We start from the raw sequence: 21292 nt of genomic DNA, 5'->3' as shown, positions 1-21292 counted from the left end.
AAATCTCATAATCGAAAAATGCAGCTATTGCTAACAAAATACTCACAGATTTTAGCTTTGCTACAGGTGAGAAAGTCTCATCGTAGTCAACTCCTTGAATTTGTCGGAAACCCTTTGCGACAAGTCGAGCTTTGTAGACAGTAATATTACCATCAGCATCTGTTTTTCTCTTGAAGATCCATTTATTCTCGACAGCCTTTCGGCTATCAGGTAAGTCTACCAAAGTCCATACTTTGTTATCATACATGGATCCCATTTCGGATTTCATGGCTTCTTGCCATTTGTTGGAATCTGGGCTCATCGTCGCTTCTTCATACGTCGCAGGGTCCTCATCATTGTTATCTACAATCATGATATTTAGACAAGGATCATACCAATCAGGAGTGGCACGTTCCCTTGTCGATCTGCGAGGTTCAGTAGTTTCCTCGTTCGAAGTTTCATGATCATTATCATTAGCTTCCTCTGTTGCCGGTGTAGGCGGTACACGTACAACTTCCGGTACTGCGCTATTCTGATCAACGAGTATAGATTCATCAATCTCATCGAGTTCTACTTTTCTTCCAGTCACTTCTTTAGTGAGAAATTCTTTCTCAAGAAAGGTTCCGTTCTTAGCAACAAAGATTTTGCCTTCGGATTTGTGATAGAAAGTGTACCCTATAGTTTCCTTAGGGTATCCTATGAAGACGCATTTCTCCGCTTTGGGTTCTAGCTTGTCCGGTTGTAACTTCTTTACATAGCCTTCGCAACCCCAAACTTTCAGGAACGACAGCTTAGGTTTCTTATTAAACCATAATTCATACGGTGTCGTTTCTACGGATTTTGATGGTGCTCTATTTAAAGTGAATGCGGCTGTCTCTAATGCATAACTCCAAAATGATAACGGCAAATCAGTAAGAGACATCATAGAACGAACCATATCTAAGAGAGTTCGATTACGACGTTCGGACACACCGTTTCGTTGAGGTGTTCCCGGCGGTGTCAATTGTGAAAGTATTCCACATTTCTTTAAATGCATGCCAAACTCATAACTCAGATATTCACCTCCACGATCAGATCGTAGAAATTTAATCTTCTTGTTACGTTGATTTTCTACTTCACTTTGGAATTCCTTAAACTTCTCGAAAGTTTCGGATTTATGTTTCATGAAATAGATATACCCATATCTACTTAGATCATCTGTGAAGGTTAGAACATAACGATAACCACCGCGCGATGCTACGCTCATTGGTCCGCACACATCGGTATGTATGATTTCCAATAAGTCAGTAGCTCGCTCCATCATACCAGAAAATGGAGTCTTAGTCATTTTACCCATTAGACATGCTTCGCATCTATCAAGTGACTCAAAGTCAAGTGATTCAAGTAATCCATCGGTATGGAGTTTCTTCATGTGTTTCACTCCAATATGACCAAGACGACAGTGCCACATATAAGTAGAATTATCATTCAATTTAATTCGCTTAGCATCAATGTTATGTATATGCGTATCACTACTATCGAGATCTAACAGAAATAAGCCATTCTTTTCTGGTGCTCGACCATAAAAGATATTATTCATAAAAATAGAACAACCATTATTCTCAGACTTGAATGAATAACCGTCTTGCATTAAACAAGATCCAGATATATTGTTCATGCTCAACGGGTACAAAATAACAATTATTTAGGCTTAAAACTAATCCCGAAGGTAGATGTAGAGGAAGTGTGCCGACAGCGATCACATCGACTTTGGATCCGTTTCCAACGCGCATCGTCACTTCATCTTTCAGTAGTCTTCGTTTATTCTTTAGTTCCTGTTTCGAGTTACAAATATGAGCAACCGAACCAGTATCAAATACCCAGGTACTAGAACGAGAACCAGTGAGATAAACATCTATAACATGTATATCAGATATACCTTCTTTCTTCTTCTTGACAAGGCCGCTCTTCAGATCAGCCAGATACTTGGAGCAATTACGCTTCCAGTGTCCCTTCTCCTTGCAGTAATAGCACTCAGCATCAGGCTTAGGGCCGTTCTTAGGTTTCATAGGAGGCGTGGCAGCTTTCTTGCCACCCTTCTTGAATTTTCCCTTAGACTTGCCCTGTTTCTTGAAACTGGTGGTCCTGTTGACCATCAACACTTGGTGCTCTTTCTTGATCTCAATCTCAGCAGCTTTTAGCATGCCAAAGAGTTCAGGTAACTCCTTGTTCATGTTCTGCATATTTTAGTTCATCACAAAGTTCTTGTAACTTGGTGGCAGTGATTGAAGGACACGATTAATCCCCAGTCTGTTAGGAATCACTATTCCCAAGTCACTGAGTTTCTTCGCATGCCCGGTCATGGCGAGCATGTGCTCACTAACGGAGCTGCCTTCTTCCATCATACAGCTGAAGAAATGTTTCGATGCTTCATAGCACTCCACGGCCGCATGAGTCTCAAAAATAGCTTTTAGCTCTTTCATCAACTCATGAGGATCGTGGTGCTCAAAACATTTTTGAAGATCGGATTCCAGACTGCACAGGATGGCACACTGAACTTGAGAGTACCGAGTTTTCCGAGTCTCGTAAACAGCTTTTACTTCATCGGTTTCAGTTTCTGCAGGAGGGTCACCTAGCGGTGCATCAAGCACATATTGCAGATTTCCGCCAGAGAGGAAGATCCTCACATGACGGAACCAGTCGGTGAAGTTGCTACCGTTGCTCTTAAGTTTTTCTTTCTCTAGGAACTGGTTAAAATTGATTGGGGACGCCATCTCTACAACATATATTTGCAAAAGTTTAGACTAAGTTTATGACAAATTGAGTTCAAATTTTAATTCAACATAATTAAAAATCTAGGTGAACTCCCACTCAAAACAATATCCCTCGCATTGTCTTAGTGATCACACGAACCAAATCCACCGCATCTAAGTCCGATCATCACGAGACAAGGTGTGATTTCAATGGCGAACACTCAAAGTGTTCATCATATCAACCATATGATTCATGCTCTACCTTTCGGTATCACGTGTTCCGAGACCATGTCTGTACATGCTAGGCTCGTCAAGGCCACCTTAGTATCCGCATGTGCAAAACTGTCTTGCACCCGTTGTATGCACTTGTTGATTCTATCACATCCGATCATCACGAGATGCTTCGAAACGACAAGTCTTGGCAACGGTGCTACTAAGGATGAATGATGCGTGTGGTTGACACGTCCGTTGGGAACCCCAAGAGGAAGGTGTGATGCGCACAGCGGCAAGTTTCCCTCAGTAAGAAACCAAGGTTTAATCGAACCAGTAGGAGTCAAGAAGCACGTTGAAGGTTGATGGCGGCGGGATGTAGTGCGGCGCAACACCAGAGATTCCGGCGCCAACGTGGAACCTGCACAACACAACCAAAGTACTTTGCCCCAACGAAACAGTGAGGTTGTCAATCTCACCGGCTTGCTGTAACAAAGGATTAACCGTATTGTGTGGAAGATGATTGTTTGCAGAAAACAGTAAAACAGGTATTGCAGTAGATTGTATTTCAATATAGAGAATTGGACCGGGGTCCACAGTTCACTAGAGGTGTCTCTCCCATAAGATAAACAGCATGTTGGGTGAACAAATTACAGTTGGGCAATTGACAAATAAAGAGGGCATGACCATGCACATACATATTATGATGAGTATAGTGAGATTTAATTGGGCATTACGACAAAGTACATAGACCGCTATCCAGCATGCATCTATGCCTAAAAAGTCCACCTTCAGGTTATCATCCGAACCCCCTCCAGTATTAAGTTGCTAACAACAGACAATTGCATTAAGTATTGCGCGTAATGTAATCAGTAACTACATCCTCGAACATAGCACCAATGTTTTATCCCTAGTGGCAACAGCACATCCATAATCTTAGAGATTTCTGTCACTTCCCCAGATTCACGGAGACATGAACCCACTATCGAGCATAAATACTCCCTCTTGGAGTTACAAGCATCTACTTGGCCAGAGCATCTACTAGTAACGGAGAGCATGCAAGATCATAAACAACACATAGATATAAATTGATAATCAACATAACAAGTATTCTCTATTCATCGGATCCCAACAAACACAACATATAGAATTACAGATAGATGATCTTGATCATGTTCGGCAGCTCACAAGACCCGACAATTAAGCACAATGGGGAGAAGACAACCATCTAGCTACTGCTATGGACCCATAGTCCAGGGGTAGACTACTCACACATCACTCCGGAGGCGACCATGGCGGCGTAGAGTCCTCCGAGAGATGATTCCCCTCTCCGGCAGGGTGCCGGAGGCGATCTCCTGAATCCCCCGAGATGGGATTGGCGGCGGCGGCGTCTCTGGAAGGTTTTCCGTATCGTGGCTCTCGGTCTTGGGGTTTCGCGACGGAGGCTTTAAGTAGGCGGAAGGGCAGGTCGGGGGCCACACGAGGGCCCACACTATAGGTCGGCGCGGCCAAGACCTGGGCCGCGCCGCCTATAGTCTGGCCACCTCGTGGCCCCACTTCGTCTCCTCTTCGGTCTTGGAAGCTTCGTGGCAAAATAGGACCCTGGGCGTTGATTTCGTCCAATTCCGAGAATATTTCCTTACTAGGATTTCTGAAACCAAAAACAGCAGAAACAAAGAATCGGCACTTCGGCATCTTGTTAATAGGTTAGTTCCAGAAAATGCACGAATATGACATAAAGTGTGCATAAAACATGTAGATACCATCAATAATGTGGCATGGAACACAAGAAATTATCGATACGTCGGAGACGTATCAGCATCCCCAAGCTTAGTTCTGCTCGTCCCGAGCAGGTAAAACGATAACAAAGATAATTTCTGGAGTGACATGCCATCATAACCTTGATCATACTATTTGTAAAGCATATGTAGTGAATGCAGCGATCAAAACAATGTATATGACATGAGTAAACAAGTGAATCATATAGCAAAGACTTTTCATGAATAGTACTTCAAGACAAGCATCAATAAGTCTTGCATAAGAGTTAACTCATAAAGCAATAATTCATAGTAAAAGCATTGAAGCAACACAAAGGAAGATTAAGTTTCAGCGGTTGCTTCCAACTTGTAACATGTATATCTCATGGATATTGTCAACATAGAGTAATATAATAAGTGCAATATGCAAGTATGTAGGAATCAATGCACAGTTCACACAAGTGTTTGCTTCTTGAGGTGGAGAGAAATAGGTGAACTGACTCAACATAAAAGTAAAAGAATGGTCCTCCATAGAGGAAAAGCATCGATTGCTATATTTGTGCTAGAGCTTTGATTTTGAAAACATGAAACAATTTTGTCAACGGTAGTAATAAAGCATATGTATCATGTAAATTATATCTTACAAGTTGCAAGCCTCATGCATAGTATACTAATAGTGCCCGCACCTTGTCCTAATTAGCTTGGACTACCGGATCATCGTAATACACATGTTTTAACCAAGTGTCACAATGGGGTACCTCCATGCCGCCTGTACAAAGGTCTAAGGAGAAAGCTCGCATTGGATTTCTCGCTATTGATTATTCTCAACTTAGACATCCATACCGGGACAACATAGACAACAGATAATGGACTCCTCTTTAATGCATAAGCATGTTGCAACAATTATTATTCTCATATGAGATTGAGGATATATGTCCAAAACTGAAACTTCCACCATGAATCATGGCTTTAGTTAGCGGCCCAATGTTCTTCTCTAACAATATGCATGCTTAACCATAAGGTGGTAGATCTCCCTTACTTCAGACAAGACGAACATGCATAGCAACTCACATGATATTCAACAAAGAATAGTTGATGGCGTCCCCAGAAACATGGTTATCGCACAACAAGCAACTTAATAAGAGATAAAGTGCATAAGTACATATTCAATACCACAATAGTTTTTAAGCTATTTGTCCCATGAGCTATATATTGTAAAGGTGAAGAGTGGAAATTTAAAGGTAGCACTCAAGCAATTTACTTTGGAATGGCGGAGAAATACCATGTAGTAGGTAGGTATGGTGGACACAAATGGCATAGTGGTTGGCTCAAGGATTTTGGATGCATGAGAAGTATTCCCTCTCGATACAAGGTTTAGGCTAGCAAGGCTATTTGAAACAAACACAAGAATGAACGGCGCAGCAAAACTCACATAAAAGACATATTGTAAACATTATAAGAATCTACACCGTCTTCCTTGTTGTTCAAAACTCAATACTAGAAATTATCTAGACTTTAGAGAAACCAAATATGCAAACCAAATTAGCAAGCTCTAGGTGTTTCTTCATTAATGGGTGCAAAGTATATGATGCAAGAGCTTAAACATGAGCACAACAATTGCCAAGTATCACATTATCCAAGACATTATAGCAATTTACTACATGTATCATTTTCCAATTCCAACCATATAACAATTTAACGAAGAAGAAACTTCGCCACGAATATTATGAGTAAAGCCTAAGGACATACTTGTCCATATGCTACAGTGGAGCGTGTCTCTCTCCCATATAGTGAATGCTAGGATCCATTTTATTCAAACAAAACAAAAACAAAAACAAACCGACGCTCCAAGAAAAGCACATAAGATGTGATGGAATAAAAATATAGTTTCAGGGGAGGAACCTGATAATGTTGTCGATGAAGAAGGGGATGCCCAAGGCATCCCCAAGCTTAGACGCTTGAGTCTTCTTAGAATATGCAGGGATGAACCACCGGGGCATCCCCAAGCTTAGAGCTTTCACTCTCCTTGATCATATTGCATCATACTCCTCTCTTGATCCTTGAAAACTTCCTCCACACCAAACTTAGAACAACTCATTAGAGGGTTAGTGGACAATAAAAATTAACATGTTCAGAGGTGACACAATCATTCTTAACACTTCTGGACATTGCATAAAGCTACTGGACATTAATGGATCAAAGAAATTCATCCAACATAGCAAAAGAGGCAATGCGAAATAAAATGCAGAATCTGTCAAAACAGAACAGCTCGTATTGACGAATTTTATCGAGGTACCAGACTTGCTCAAATGAAAATGCTCAAATTGAATGAAAGTTGCGTACATATCTGAGGATCACTCACGTAAATTGGCATAATTTTCTGAGTTACCTACAGAGAAAACAGCCCAGATTCGTGACAGCAAAGAAATCTGTTTCTGCGCAGTAATCCAAATCTAGTATGAACTTTACTATCAACGACTTTACTTGGCACAACAAAATATTAAACTAAGATAAGGAGAGGTTGCTACAGTAGTAAACAACTTCCAAGACTCAAAATAAAAACAAAGTACTGTAGTAAAAACACATGGGTTGTCTCCCATAAGCGCTTTTCTTTAACGCCTTTCAGCTAGGCGCAGAAAGTGTGTATCAAGTATTATCAAGAGACGAAGTGTCAACATCATAATTTGTTCTAATAATAGAATCAAAAGGTAACTTCATTCTCTTTCTAGGGAAGTGTTCCATACCTTTCTTGAGAGGAAATTGATATTTTATATTACCTTCCTTCATATCAATGATAGCACCAACAGTTCGAAGAAAAGGTCTTCCCAATATGATGGGACAAGATGCATTGCATTCAATATCCAAGACAACAAAATCAACGGGGACAAGGTTATTGTTAACGGTAATGCGAACATTATCAACTTTCCCCAAAGGTTTCTTTGTAGAATGATCAGCAAGATTAACATCCAAATAACAATTTTTCAGCGGTGGCAAGTGAAGCATATTATAAATTTTCTTAGGCATAACGGAAATACTTGCACCAAGATCACATAAGGCATTACAATCAAAATCTTTAACCTTCATCTTAATGATGGGCTCCCAACCATCCTCTAGCTTTCTAGGAATAGAGGCTTCGCGCTCTAGTTTCTCTTCTCTAGCTTTTATGAGAGTATTTGTAATATGTTGCGTGAAAGCCAAATTTATAGCACTAGCATTAGGACTTTTAGCAAGTTTTTGCAAGAACTTTATAACTTCAGAGATGTGGCAATCATCAAAATTCAAACCATTATAATCTAAATCAATGGGATCATCATCCCCAATGTTGGAAAAAATTTCAGCAGTTTTATCACAGACAGTTTCAGCAGTTTTAGCAGTTTCGGGCAGTTTTGTACGCTTTGCACTCGGAGTAGAAACATTGACAACACCAATTATTTTACCATTAATAGTAGGAGGTGCAGCAACATGTGAAGAATCAACATTACTTGTGGTGGTAATAGTCCAAACTTTAGCTACATTTTTCTCTTTAGCTAGTTTTTCATTTTCTTCTCTATCCCACCTAGCACGCAATTCAGCCATCAATCTTATATTCTCATTAATTCTAACTTGGATGGCATTTGCTGTAGTAACAATTTTATTTTCAGTATCCCTATTAGGCATAACTTTCGATTTCAAAAGATCAACATCAGCAGCAAGACTATCGACTTTAGAAGCAAGTATATCAATTTCCCCAAGCTTTTCTTCAACAGATTTGTGAAAAGCAGTTTGTGTACTAATAAATTCTTTAAGCATGGCTTCAAGTCCAGGGGGTGTGTTCCTATTATTATTGTAAGAATTCCCATAAGAATTAGCATAACCGTTACCATTATTATAAGGATATGGCCTATAGTTATTACTAGAATTGTTCCGGTAAGAATTGTTGTTAAAATTATTATTTTTAATGAAGTTTACATCAACATGTTCTTCTTGGGCAACCAATGAAGCTAACGGAACATTATTAGGATCGACATTTGTCCTATCATTCACAAGCAAAGACATAATAGCATCAATCTTATCACCCAAGGAAGAGGTTTCTTCGACAGAATTTACCTTCTTACCTTGTGGAGCTCTTTCCGTGTGCCATTCAGAGTAGTTGATCATCATATTATCAAGAAGCTTTGTTGCTTCACCAAGAGTGATGGACATAAAGGTACCTCCAGCAGCTGAATCCAATAGGTTCCGCGAAGAAAAATTCAGTCCTGCATAAAAGGTTTGGATGATCATCCAAGTAGTCAGTCCATGGGTTGGGCAATTTTTAACCAGAGATTTCATTCTTTCCCATGCTTGTGCAACATGTTCAGTATCTAATTGTTTAAAATTCATTATGCTACTCCTCAAAGATATAATTTTAGCAGGGGGATAATATCTACCAATAAAAGCATCCTTGCATTTAGTCCAGGAATCAATACTATTCTTAGGCAGAGATAGCAACCAATCCTTAGCTCTTCCTCTTAATGAGAAAGGGAACAATTTTAATTTTATAATGTCACCATCTACATCTTTATATTTTTGCATTTCACATAGTTCAACAAAATTATTAAGATGGGCAGCAGCATCATCAGAACTAACACCAGAAAATTGCTCTCGCATAACAAGATTCAGTAAAGCAGGTTTAATTTCAAAGAATTTTGCTGTAGTAGCAGGTGGAGCAATAGGTGTGCATAAGAAATCATTATTATTTGTGGTTGTGAAGTCACACAACTTAGTATTTTCAGGGGTGGCCATTTTAGCAGTAGTAAATAAAGCAAACTAGATAAAGTAAATGCAAGTAACTAAATTTTTTGTGTTTTTGATATAGCAAACAAGATAGTAAGTAAAGTAAAACTAGCAACTAATTTTTTTGTGTTTTGATATAATGCAGCAAACAAAGTAGTAAATAAAACTAAGCAAGACAAAAACAAAGTAAAGAGATTGGGAAGTGGAGACTCCCCTTGCAGCGTGTCTTGATCTCCCCGGCAACGGCGCTAGAAATTTGCTTGATGCGTGTGGTTGACACGTCCGTTGGGAACCCCAAGAGGAAGGTGTGATGCGCACAGCGGCAAGTTTCCCTCAGTAAGAAACCAAGGTTTAATCGAACCAGTAGGAGTCAAGAAGCACGTTGAAGGTTGATGGCGGCGGGATGTAGTACGGCGCAACACCAGAGATTCCGACGCCAACGTGGAACCTGCACAACACAACCAAAGTACTTTGCCCCAACGAAACAGTGAGGTTGTCAATCTCACCGACTTGCTGTAACAAAGGATTAACCGTATTGTGTGGAAGATGATTGTTTGCAGAAAACAGTAAAACAGGTATTGCAGTAGATTGTATTTCAGTATAGAGAATTGGACCGGGGTCCACAGTTCACTAGAGGTGTCTCTCCCATAAGATAAACAGCATGTTGGGTGAACAAATTACAGTTGGGCAATTGACAAATAAAGAGGGCATGACCATGCACATACATATTATGATGAGTATAGTGAGATTTAATTGGGCATTACGACAAAGTACATAGACCGCTATCCAGCATGCATCTATGCCTAAAAAGTCCACCTTCAGGTTATCATCCGAACCCCCTCCAGTATTAAGTTGCTAACAACAGACAATTGCATTAAGTATTGCGCGTAATGTAATCAGTAACTACATCCTCGAACATAGCACCAATGTTTTATCCCTAGTGGCAACAAAGACATCCATAATCTTAGAGATTTCTGTCACTTCCCCAGATTCACGGAGACATGAACCCACTATCGAGCATAAATACTCCCTCTTGGAGTTACAAGCATCTACTTGGCCAGAGCATCTACTAGTAACGGAGAGCATGCAAGATCATAAACAACACATAGATATAAATTGATAATCAACATAACAAGTATTCTCTATTCATCGGATCCCAACAAACACAACATATAGAATTACAGATAGATGATCTTGATCATGTTCGGCAGCTCACAAGACCCGACAATTAAGCACAATGGGGAGAAGACAACCATCTAGCTACTGCTATGGACCCATAGTCCAGGGGTAGACTACTCACACATCACTCCGGAGGCGACCATGGCGGCGTAGAGTCCTCCGAGAGATGATTCCCCTCTCCGGCAGGGTGCCGGAGGCGATCTCCTGAATCCCCCGAGATGGGATTGGCGGCGGCGGCGTCTCTGGAAGGTTTTCCATATCGTGGCTCTCGGTACTGGGGGTTTCGCGACGGAGGCTTTAAGTAGGCGGAAGGGCAGGTCAGGGGGCCACACGAGGGGCCCACACTATAGGTCGGCGCGGCCAAGACCTGGGCCGCGCCGCCCTATAGTCTGGCCACCTCGTGGCCCCACTTCGTCTCCTCTTCGGTCTTCTGGAAGCTTCGTGGCAAAATAGGACCCTGGGCGTTGATTTCGTCCAATTCCGAGAATATTTCCTTACTAGGATTTCTGAAACCAAAAACAGCAGAAAACAGCAACTGGCACTTCGGCATCTTGTTAATAGGTTAGTTCCAGAAAATGCACGAATATGACATAAAGTGTGCATAAAACATGTAGATATCATCAATAATGTGGCATGGAACACAAGAAATTATCGATACGTCGGAGACGTATCAATGAACACTTCATTATCTTGAGATTTTAGTGAGGGATCATCTTATAATGCTACCGTCGCGATCTAAGCAAAATAAGATGCATAAAAGGATTAACATCACATGCAGTTCATATGTGATATGATATGGCCCTTTTGTCTTTGCGCCTCTGATCTTCATCTCCAAAGCACGGACATGATCTCCATCATCTTCGGGCATGATCTCCATCATCGTCGGCGTAGCGTCAAGGTCAATGGCGCCGTCTTCATGATTGTCCTCCATGTAGCAACTATTACAACTACTTTGAAATACTACTCAACATGAAATTTAAAGACAACCATAAGGCTCCTGCCGGTTGCCACAATACAATAATGATCATCTCATACATATTCATCATCACATTATGGCCATATCACATCACCAAACCCTGCAAAAACAAGTTAGACGTCTCTAATTTGGTTTGCATATTTTACGTGGTTTAGGGTTTTCGAGAGAGATCTAATCTACCTACGAACATGAACCACAACGTTGATACTAATGTTTTCAATAGAAGAGTAAATTGAATCTTCACTATAGTAGGAGAGACAGACACCCGCAAAGCCTCTTATGCAATACAAGTTGCATGTCGAACGAGGAACAAGTCTCATGAACGCGGTCATGTAAAGTTAGTCCGAGCCGCTTCATCCCACTATGCCACAAAGATGCAAAGTACTCAAACTAAAGATAACAAGAGCATCAACGCCCACAAAACCATTGTGTTCTACTCGTGCAACCATCTATGCATAGACACGGCTCGATACCATCGTAGGATAACGTTGCATAGAAAACAAAAAATTTCCTACCGCGAACACGCAATCCAAGCCAAGATGCAATCTAGAAGACGGTAGCAACGAGGGGATTATCGAGTCTCACCCTTGAAGAGATTCCAAAGCCTACAAGATGAGGCTCTTGTTGCTGCGGTAGACGTTCACTTGCCGCTTGCAAAAGCGCGTAGAAGATCTTGATCACCGGCGCCACGAACGGGCAGCACCTCCGTACTCGGTCACACGTTCGGTTGTTGATGAAGACGACGTCCACCTCCCGTTCCAGCGGGCAGCGGAAGTAGTAGCTCCTCTTGAATCCGACAGCATGACGGCGTGGTGTCGGTGGTGGTGGAGAAATCCGGCGGAGCTTCGCTTAAGCGTGCGGGAAGTGGTGGAGGAGAGAGGCCGCTAGGGTTTGGGGAGAGGGGGCGCCGGCCACTATAGGGGTGCGGCCACCTTGTGGTTCTTGGGTGGCCGGCCCCCTCCCCTTGGCCCCTCATTATATAGGTGGAAGCCCCAAGTGTTGGACTACAAGTCTCCGAATAAGACCCGAACCCAAAACCTTCCATGTGATAGGGAAACCTACCCAAGGTGGGAATCCCACTTGGGGTGGGATTCCCCCCTTCCATGTGGGGGGGTGGCTGGCCCCCATAGGGGGAGTCCACTTGGGACTCCTCCCCCTCTAGGGTTGGCCGGACATGGAGGTGGAGTCCCGGAGGGACTCCACCTTCCTTGGTGGTTTCTTCCGGACTTTTCTAGAACCTTCTAGAACCTTCCATAGAACCTTCCGGATCATTTTAATTCACATAAAATGACATCCTATATATGAATCTTATTCTCCGGACCATTCCGGAACTCCTCGTGATGTCCGGGATCTCATCCGGGACTCCGAACAAATATTCGAACTCCATTCCATATTCAAGTTCTACCATTTCAACATCCAACTTTAAGTGTGTCACCCTACGGTTCGCGAACTCTGCGGACATGGTTGAGTACTCACTCCGACCAATAACCAATAGCGGGATCTGGAGATCCATAATGGCTCCCACATATTCAACGATGACTTTAGTGATCGAATGAACCATTCACATACGATACCAATTCCCTTTGTCACGCGATATTTTACTTGTCCGAGGTTTGATCTTCGGTATCACTCTATACCTTATTCAACCTCGTCTCCTGACAAGTACTCTTTACTCGTACCGTGGTATGTGGTCTCTTATGAACTTATTCATATGCTTGCAAGACATTAGACGACATTCCACCGAGAGGGCCCAGAGTATATCTATCCGTCATCGGGATGGACAAATCCCACTGTTGATCCATATGCCTCAACTCATACTTTCCGGATACTTAATCCCACCTTTATAACCACCCATTTACGCAGTGGCGTTTGGTGTAATCAAAGTACCTTTCCGGTATAAGTGATTTACATGATCTCATGGTCATAAGGACTAGGTAACTATGTATCGAAAGCTTATAGCAAATAACTTAATGACGAGATCTTATGCTACGCTTAATTGGGTGTGTCCATTACATCATTCATACAATGATATAACCTTGTTATTAATAACATCCAATGTTTATGATTATGAAACTAATCATCCATTAATCAACAAGCTAGTTAAGAGGCATACTAGGGACTCTTTGTTTGTCTACATATCACACATGTACTAATGTTTCGGTTAATACAATTATAGAATGACATATAAACATTTATCATAAACATAGAGATATAAATAATAACCACTTTATTATTGCCTCTAGGGCATATCTCCTTCAAAAACCACCCTCCGATAATAAGGTGACAACAATAATTCTATATCACACGCAATTCTGGTTCTTCTACGAGTTGGCCCCTTTTACATGTTTACTCTAGTTATTTTGTCTACGGCTACACTCCAAATTATAGCAGGTCTGTACCTGAAGCACTTGTGTTATTGAGCACGCATACTAAGATGGTATATTAATTTTAGTACGGAGCAAGCTACAGCTTACTTCAAGTACAACAAACGATTGTGAATAATTTTAGCTTAGACAAATTCTTTGAGACATCTATCGGAAACCATGGTTGGAGACTAAAAGATTCCATTAGACACAAATAGGCGGAACTTGCTAGTATAAATTTGTACTGAGATTTTTAAACACAAAACCATCAGGACTCAGCGGGACTTGTCCGCTAGATCAGGTTATACCAGGTATCACCAATATTGAAGCCAACACCCACGAACGCACTGGAATTTCACAATCGCTAGCTGGGGGAGAAAGACTGCAGGAGGATGCAAACCAATCGATGTTGCGACAGCAGCTCCGACGTGGGTGGTCTTCGGGATGTGCTGCTGGGACTCCCGCGAGGCTCCAGGTTGGGATTCCTACTCGGACGGAGGGGCGGCGACCGACGATCTATGATGCAAAGGTGGCGTGGGCGGCGGCGCCCTGGGTGGACTAGGGCAGGACCGTCAGGTGAGGATAGGTAGCCGGCTGGGTTGGGCTAACTATTTATTTGTCTTTTTTTTTCAATCGGAATAGGTCTGGACTGAACACGTTTAGAGAGAATAAATCTAATAGCCTAGGTTTTCTTAATTATTCACGATCCTGAGGAGTATACGCCTTGAACAGTTCAATAGTCTTTTTGCTTATCAGCTCAAAGACACGAACTTGATCACTCAAATTTTCCATACAGTATATATAAGATGTAAAGAAGGTCAAAATTCGTAAACTATTAGTTATTTTTTATGTCAGAAAAATATAATATAAAACCGGGATATTACACTGACGCGTCAGCGGCTCATTCAATTTTAATCTAACTGTCGCCTACCTCGCGACGGGAGTTAATTGGGGCGCAGCGGCGGTGAAGTTTCCATAGACGCGCAGCGAACCGTCTCGTCGGGCGCGCCTTGCTCTTCGTGCCACCTTTAATGAGCGCCACCGCTCCCCCGCTCCCCCGCCTCTCTTCGGCCTATAAAAGGGCCGCCTCTCATCGTGCCTCTCACACACAAACCCTAGCGCCTCTCTCCCCAACCCTAGCCGCCACCATCTGAAAAGAAGACGCCATGTCTGGTCGAGGCCGAGGTCGGCGCCGTGGCCGCGGTAGAGGTGCACACACTCCGTCACCTGCGACGCTGTCGTCTTCATCGTCGGAGATGGACGAGGAGGGGCCCGTGCTGTTCGAGTTCGTCCTCGTCCTCAAGGGCGACCCACGCGGCATCCAGAGGCTGCCGGACACCTTCGCCGACTTCGTCGCCGGCGACGACCGCCCGAGCACGCTGCATCCGCGGGAGGATTCGTGCGGCTACTACCGGTGGATCGTGGACGTGATCTACGACACGCGCGGCAAGATGTATCTCCACATCGGCTGGGAGAAGTTCGCGCGCCACCACAACCTCCAAGCCGGCTTCGTGCTCGTGTTCTCCTACTTCGGCGATAGGGACATGAGCGTCAAGGTGTTCGACGACACGCGTTGCCGCCAGAACTACAACGTCGACAGCGCCAAGGAGGATGACTGACGAGTGTTGTTTCTTTGCAGCGAATATCGGCTCGCGTGTTTTCAGCTGTTCTTCATCGAAAGAACCAACAGGGGCACCCTAGCCAGCTGGTTTTTCCAGTTTGGGTGATTGGGTGTGCCCTCGAGTGTTTTTTCTTGGCAGCGAACACACGAAACCTGCGATGACCGGCCTAGTTATGTTTAGTTTTTTAACAATGTTTTATATTTGTGTCAACCATGGTTCAAACTATGCATTAGTTTGTGGAAAACCATGTTCCAAACTATATCTTCATGTAAACCACGTTCCCAATTATGTATTACTTTGTGGAATAAAATATTTCTTATTCAATTTTCTATGCATTTATTTATGATTTTAATTCAAAACATCTATCGGGGCCGTTGTTTTGGGGGCGCGATGTGGGAACAGCTCCCCATATAGAGGTGCAGTGCCGGCGTCCCCCCAAACGGAGGTGCCGGCGCTTATTTGGGGGTTTGAGATGCTCTAATTTCCATTTACATATATGCTCATGGTGAGCTCATTCATCAGTCTTTAGGGTAGAAGAAACCTGCCTTCACGTGCACCTAAACCCTAAGCTAGCCGCTTATATAAATGACCCTGAGGCTAGCCAACTCACCCGAGACGGCGAGAACACTTCACTCCACGGGATTAATTAAACAACGCAAAGGAAATGGAGGTCGTGTCATGGTGGGTTCTAGGCTTCCTCGGCAAGTACCCGGTAGAGATCATGGCGTCGCTGGCTTGCGTCGTCCTGTTGCTCTTCAGGTGTTACCGGCGGGACGGGCTGCCGACCAACTGGCCGGTGTTGGGCGCGATCCCGGCCATCAGCGTGAACGCCGGGCGCGTGCACGACTGGCTCACGGAGTTCCTGCGCGCGGCGCCCGGGATGTCGCACGTCATCAAGGGGCCTTTGGGCACGCCGGTGGACGTGCTCGTCACGGCCAACCCGGCAGACGTGGCGCACATCTTTACCGCCAACTTCGGCAACTACCCCAAGGGCGAGGAGTTCGCCGCCCTCTTCGACGTGCTCGGCGACGGCATCTTCAACGCCGACGGCGAGTCTTGGGCATTCCAGCGGCGGAAGGCGCACGCGCTGCTGTCCGACGGGAGGTTCCGCGACGCCGTCGCCGGGAGCACCGCGCGTAAGCTCGACGACGGGCTCGTGCCGCTCCTCCACGGTTTCGTTTCCTCTGGTGTCGTCGTGGACATGCAGGACGTGTTCATGCGCCTCACGTTCGACCTCACGGCGATGTTCGTGTTCGGCGTCGACCCCGGATGCCTAGCCGCCAACTTCCCGCGAGTCCCCTTCGCCGCGGCCATGGATGACGCCGAGGAGGTGCTGTTCTACCGGCACATGACGCCCGTTGGGTGGCTGAGGATCCAGACCTACCTAAACATCGGCCACCACAAGAAGATGAACCAGGCTCGGCAGGTGCTCGACGCGTCTATCGCCGAGTTCATCTCGCTCCGGCGAGAGCGCGCGGCCGGTGCCGACGACGGCGCCGACCTGCTCACGTTGTACCTGGCGTGCCAAGCGGAGGTCGGCAAGGAAGGCGCCGAGTTCGACCGGTTCTTACGTGACACGACGCTTAACCTCATGATCGCCGGCCGTGACACGACGAGTTCCGCACTGACATGGTTCTTCTGGCTGCTCACCAAACACCCGGACGTCGAGGCAAAGATCCTCTCCGAGCTCCACAAAAACCCGCCGTCTGGCCAACACCGCACCGCCGCCGAGCTGAAGCGACTGGTCTACCTCCACGCGGCGCTGTCAGAGTCACTCCGTCTGTACCCACCAGTGCCATTCGAGCACAAGGCGGCAGTGCACCCGGACACGTTGCCGAGCGGCGCGGCCGTGGGGACGACGCGGCGGGTGATCGTTTCTTTGTACTCGATGGGCCGCATGGAGTCCGTGTGGGGCAAGGACTGCATGGAGTTCCGACCAGAGCGATGGCTGAACGAGGCAGGGCGGCTCCAGCACCAGCCGTCGTACAAGTTCGTGGCGTTCAACGTGGGCCCCCGAACGTGCATCGGCAGGGACCTGGCGTTCTCGCAGATGAAAGCTGTTGTTGCTGCCGTCGTCCCCAGGTTCCGGATGGAGGTTGCCGGCACCGAGGCCATACCCAAGCTGTCCATCATACTCCACATGAAGGATGGGCTCAAGGTAAGGGTGCACAACAGACAAGACAATGCCAGCATAGGTGGTAGCTAGCTAGGGCAACGTATCCTATGCTTGCAACTTTAATGCGCATACGCATACAATATAGTACTCCCTCCGATTCATATTAATTGACTTCAATATGGATGTATCTAGACACATTTTAGTTCTAGATACATCCATATTAGAGTCAATTAATATGAATCGGAGGGAGTATATACATTTACATATAGTTATACATGCATGATCCTACTGCCTGACCGTGTGTGTGAATATATATGTAAAATAATACTTTTAAAGATGGAGTGAGTGTCTAATACGTACAAAAAAGTTTGACATATCAATGATATTTTTTTCAAGACCGACTGTCTTGATATATCAAAATATACACAAACGGCACCATCTTTTCAAGGTACGGTTTGATTAAAATGCGACGCCCCTAGTCAATCCCTTTAACAAGTCAATAGGTACGGTTTGATTAAAATGCTACGCCACTGTGTAGTCAATCCCTTTAACCACCGGATACGGTTTGATTAAAGGGAAAATCTAACAATCAGCGCCGCATCGCTCCTCTTTATGACCGATCACATCTAATCCTCGTTGCCACCTAACCTTATCTTGAGTCCTGTCGAGGACCACACATCATCTCTCCATGAAAAAGCGAAACAAACTAGCCCCAAGAGGGAAAAGTGGAGGAGGAGGCCGCCGAACGGCCGGCGACGAGCACGGAGCACAAAGCTGCGCGGGAGGCCGCCGTCGCCACACGGCCGCCGCCGGCGCGAAGCTCGAAGCAGCGCTGGAGGTCGTCGCCGCCGCCGCTGCCAAGCACGAAGCAGCGCTTGAAACCGTCGTCGCCGCCAAATACAGAGCTGCGGTGGAGGCGGACGGCCGCTACCAAGCACATAGAGTCACAGCCCCAGTAGTCCTTTACCTGTCCTGTTCTTGATTTCTTTTGGCTGAGCTACTCCTTAACTTTTGCATGTAAATCTGGAGTGATATCAGATGCATGCGCATCAATTTGTTTGTGGATGATGGTTTTCTCGCAGATTTTGAAGTCTAGAACTCGGCAGTTAGGCTCAATTAAAATTACAATTAGCCTTAATGAACCTGGCAGTTTTCTTTGGCATCTAGTACAGTGCCTAATTAGCATGCGAATTATATAGTACTAACAGTCAAAACCTGGTGACTGAGAGTAATTAACCTGGTAGTCATTTGCAACTAATTTGGTAGCCGTCTGTATAGAATCAAGTACTCCGTAGTTGTTTGTAACTAACCTGGTACTGGTAGTCAATTGTAAATAATTTGATAGTCGTTTGAAAATAATCTGGTAGACATTTGTAGAGTATATAATCTAGTAGTTCTTTGCAATTAACCTGGTAGTCTACTGTTAAATAACTTATGTTAGAGAATCTTATACTCCGTTCTTTCGAAAAATCTAGTATTCATTCTCCGGAGAACCTCGTGTGGTTGCTTCGAAAAAAATAGTACTCCCTCCGATTCATATTAATTGACTCTAATATGGATGTATCTAGAACTAAAATGTGTCTAGATACATCCATATTGAAGTCAATTAATATGAATCGGAGGGAGTAGTTGTTTCTCAATAATCTGATATGTTTTTTTATCTATAGCCACAACAATGTTTAAATTTTTAGGTGCTGGTACAACTAGTACAACGAAGCGGTTCTAGCTTGAGGTAATCATTGTGTTTTCTGCGGAGAAGTCACCGTGAACCAAAAGGAGTCAGTGAAAAATCATTGTGTTCACACGTGAGGTTAAAGGAGCTAGCGCACCTTTTTTCTGACACCACGAACATGAAGCTGTCAGCCGCCGCACGGAAACGCAAATATGCGGCGTCGCTGTGTAGTACAGTCCTTGATTAAAATGCGACGCAGCTGTGTAGTCAACTGTGCGGCGGCTGGCTGTGGATGTACACGCACTGCAAGTCGTTACTTTTCCCCATGCGCAGCGATGTAGCACTAGGGTGGACAAACTAATCACGTACTAGCTTGCCAGCATGCATAAAAGTGATGATTTCTTTGCATTCAATTTTTTAAAAACTTTAATCCTCCAAACATTTAATTAAAGTGATAATCCATTTTTATTGTTGGATTTCTCGCAACGACATCTTTAAAACTAAATCACATATATTAATATATTTCGACAATATTTTTTATCAGTAATTGCTATACTATTGTCACATACTTAGCAGATAATAGACTACTTAACTATCAAATTAAAAATTAACCTATGGACTATGCACTACTTAGATGTCGATTATTCCCCATGATTATCTAGGTGACATCACCGAGTTCAATATTGCTTACTTGCGGTTGTTTTTCCAGCTACCAAATTAACCTAAAACGATTACAAGATTAACCTAGTGTATTAACAGACTATTCCAAGTGCCATCCTCTTGATTTTCCGCACAAGATTTCTCAACAAAAGTCACCAGGTTAACCTAATAACAACTGCCATATTAAATAGTCAGAACTAACATATTATTAATATTATTAAGCGATAGAAACTAGATTATTCCAGAACTGAGATTTTCCAATATATAAATAGTCACCAGGTTGCAGCTACCCTATTGTTTAGTCACAGCAATTAGGTTATCCTAGCAGCTCTAACAACAAATTAATTAATAATCATAATCACCAGGTTATCTCAGCTACAACTACAATATTAGTTACTCACAATTACCAGATTATCTTATTAGCAGCAACAAGATTAATCCCAACACTTAATACAATTACCAAATTATCACAAAAAGCCTATGACAGGGTGGAGTGAATTCTCCTTGAACAAATGATGCTGAAAATGGGCTTCTCCCAAGGCTGGGTTAACATGGTGATGAGGTGTGTCAAATCTGTGCGATTCTCTATCAGATTGAATGGTGGCTTATCTTTGGGGTTTTAACCCATCAAGGGGCTTGCGACAGGGGGATCCGCTATCCCCGTACCTCTTTCTCTTTTGTGTGGAAGGGTTTTCAACTCTGCTCAAGAAAGTGCAACATAAAAATATGCTGAAGGGCGTTCAATTTGGATCGGATGGGTCTCATATCACCCATCTCTTGTTTGCAGATGACAGCATTGTTTTTCTTGAAGCATCGGTTGAAAACATGAACACTCTGAAGAGGGTATAGCATGACTACGAAATAGCCTTGGGGCAGAAAGTTAATCTCCTGAAATCCTCCATTTTCTTTGGTGATGGCTACTCTGATGAGAGAAAGGAGGAGTGATATGTATCTATAATTTTTGATGCTTCATGCTTGTTTTACACTAATTTATATATGTTTTGCTTATACTTCGTTGCACTTTTATACATTTTCCGGCACTAACCTATTGACAAGATGCCACAGTGTCAGTTCCCTGTTTTCTGCTATTTTGTATTTCAGAAAAGTTGTACAAAAAATATTCTCGGAATTGGACGAAACAAAAAATGAAAATCTTATTTTTCCGTAACGAAGACGAATTCCGGAAGAGAGACGAAGGGGGGCCACAGGGTGGCCAGACCATGCCTAGGCGCGGCCTGGCACTGTCCCCCGCCTAGGGGTGGTCTGGGGCCACC

At 43.8% G+C, this 21292-nt stretch overlaps 1 protein-coding gene across 1 annotated transcript; it reads left to right on the top strand.

Annotated features, from left to right (window-relative positions):
• Window positions 1-16198: 16198 nt before the first annotated feature.
• On the top strand, window positions 16199-17824 carry LOC127341605 (alkane hydroxylase MAH1-like). Its single transcript, XM_051367466.2, has one exon. It carries the CDS (start codon window positions 16235-16237, stop codon window positions 17774-17776), a length of 1542 nt encoding a protein of 513 aa, XP_051223426.1. The 5' UTR covers window positions 16199-16234; the 3' UTR covers window positions 17777-17824.
• Window positions 17825-21292: the final 3468 nt, after the last annotated feature.

This window comes from Lolium perenne, chromosome 3, assembly GCF_019359855.2.
Source record: "Lolium perenne isolate Kyuss_39 chromosome 3, Kyuss_2.0, whole genome shotgun sequence".
NCBI lineage: Eukaryota > Viridiplantae > Streptophyta > Magnoliopsida > Poales > Poaceae > Lolium > Lolium perenne.
Note: the sequence above shows the minus strand (reverse complement) of the source record. Positions and strands in the feature narration are given on the sequence as shown.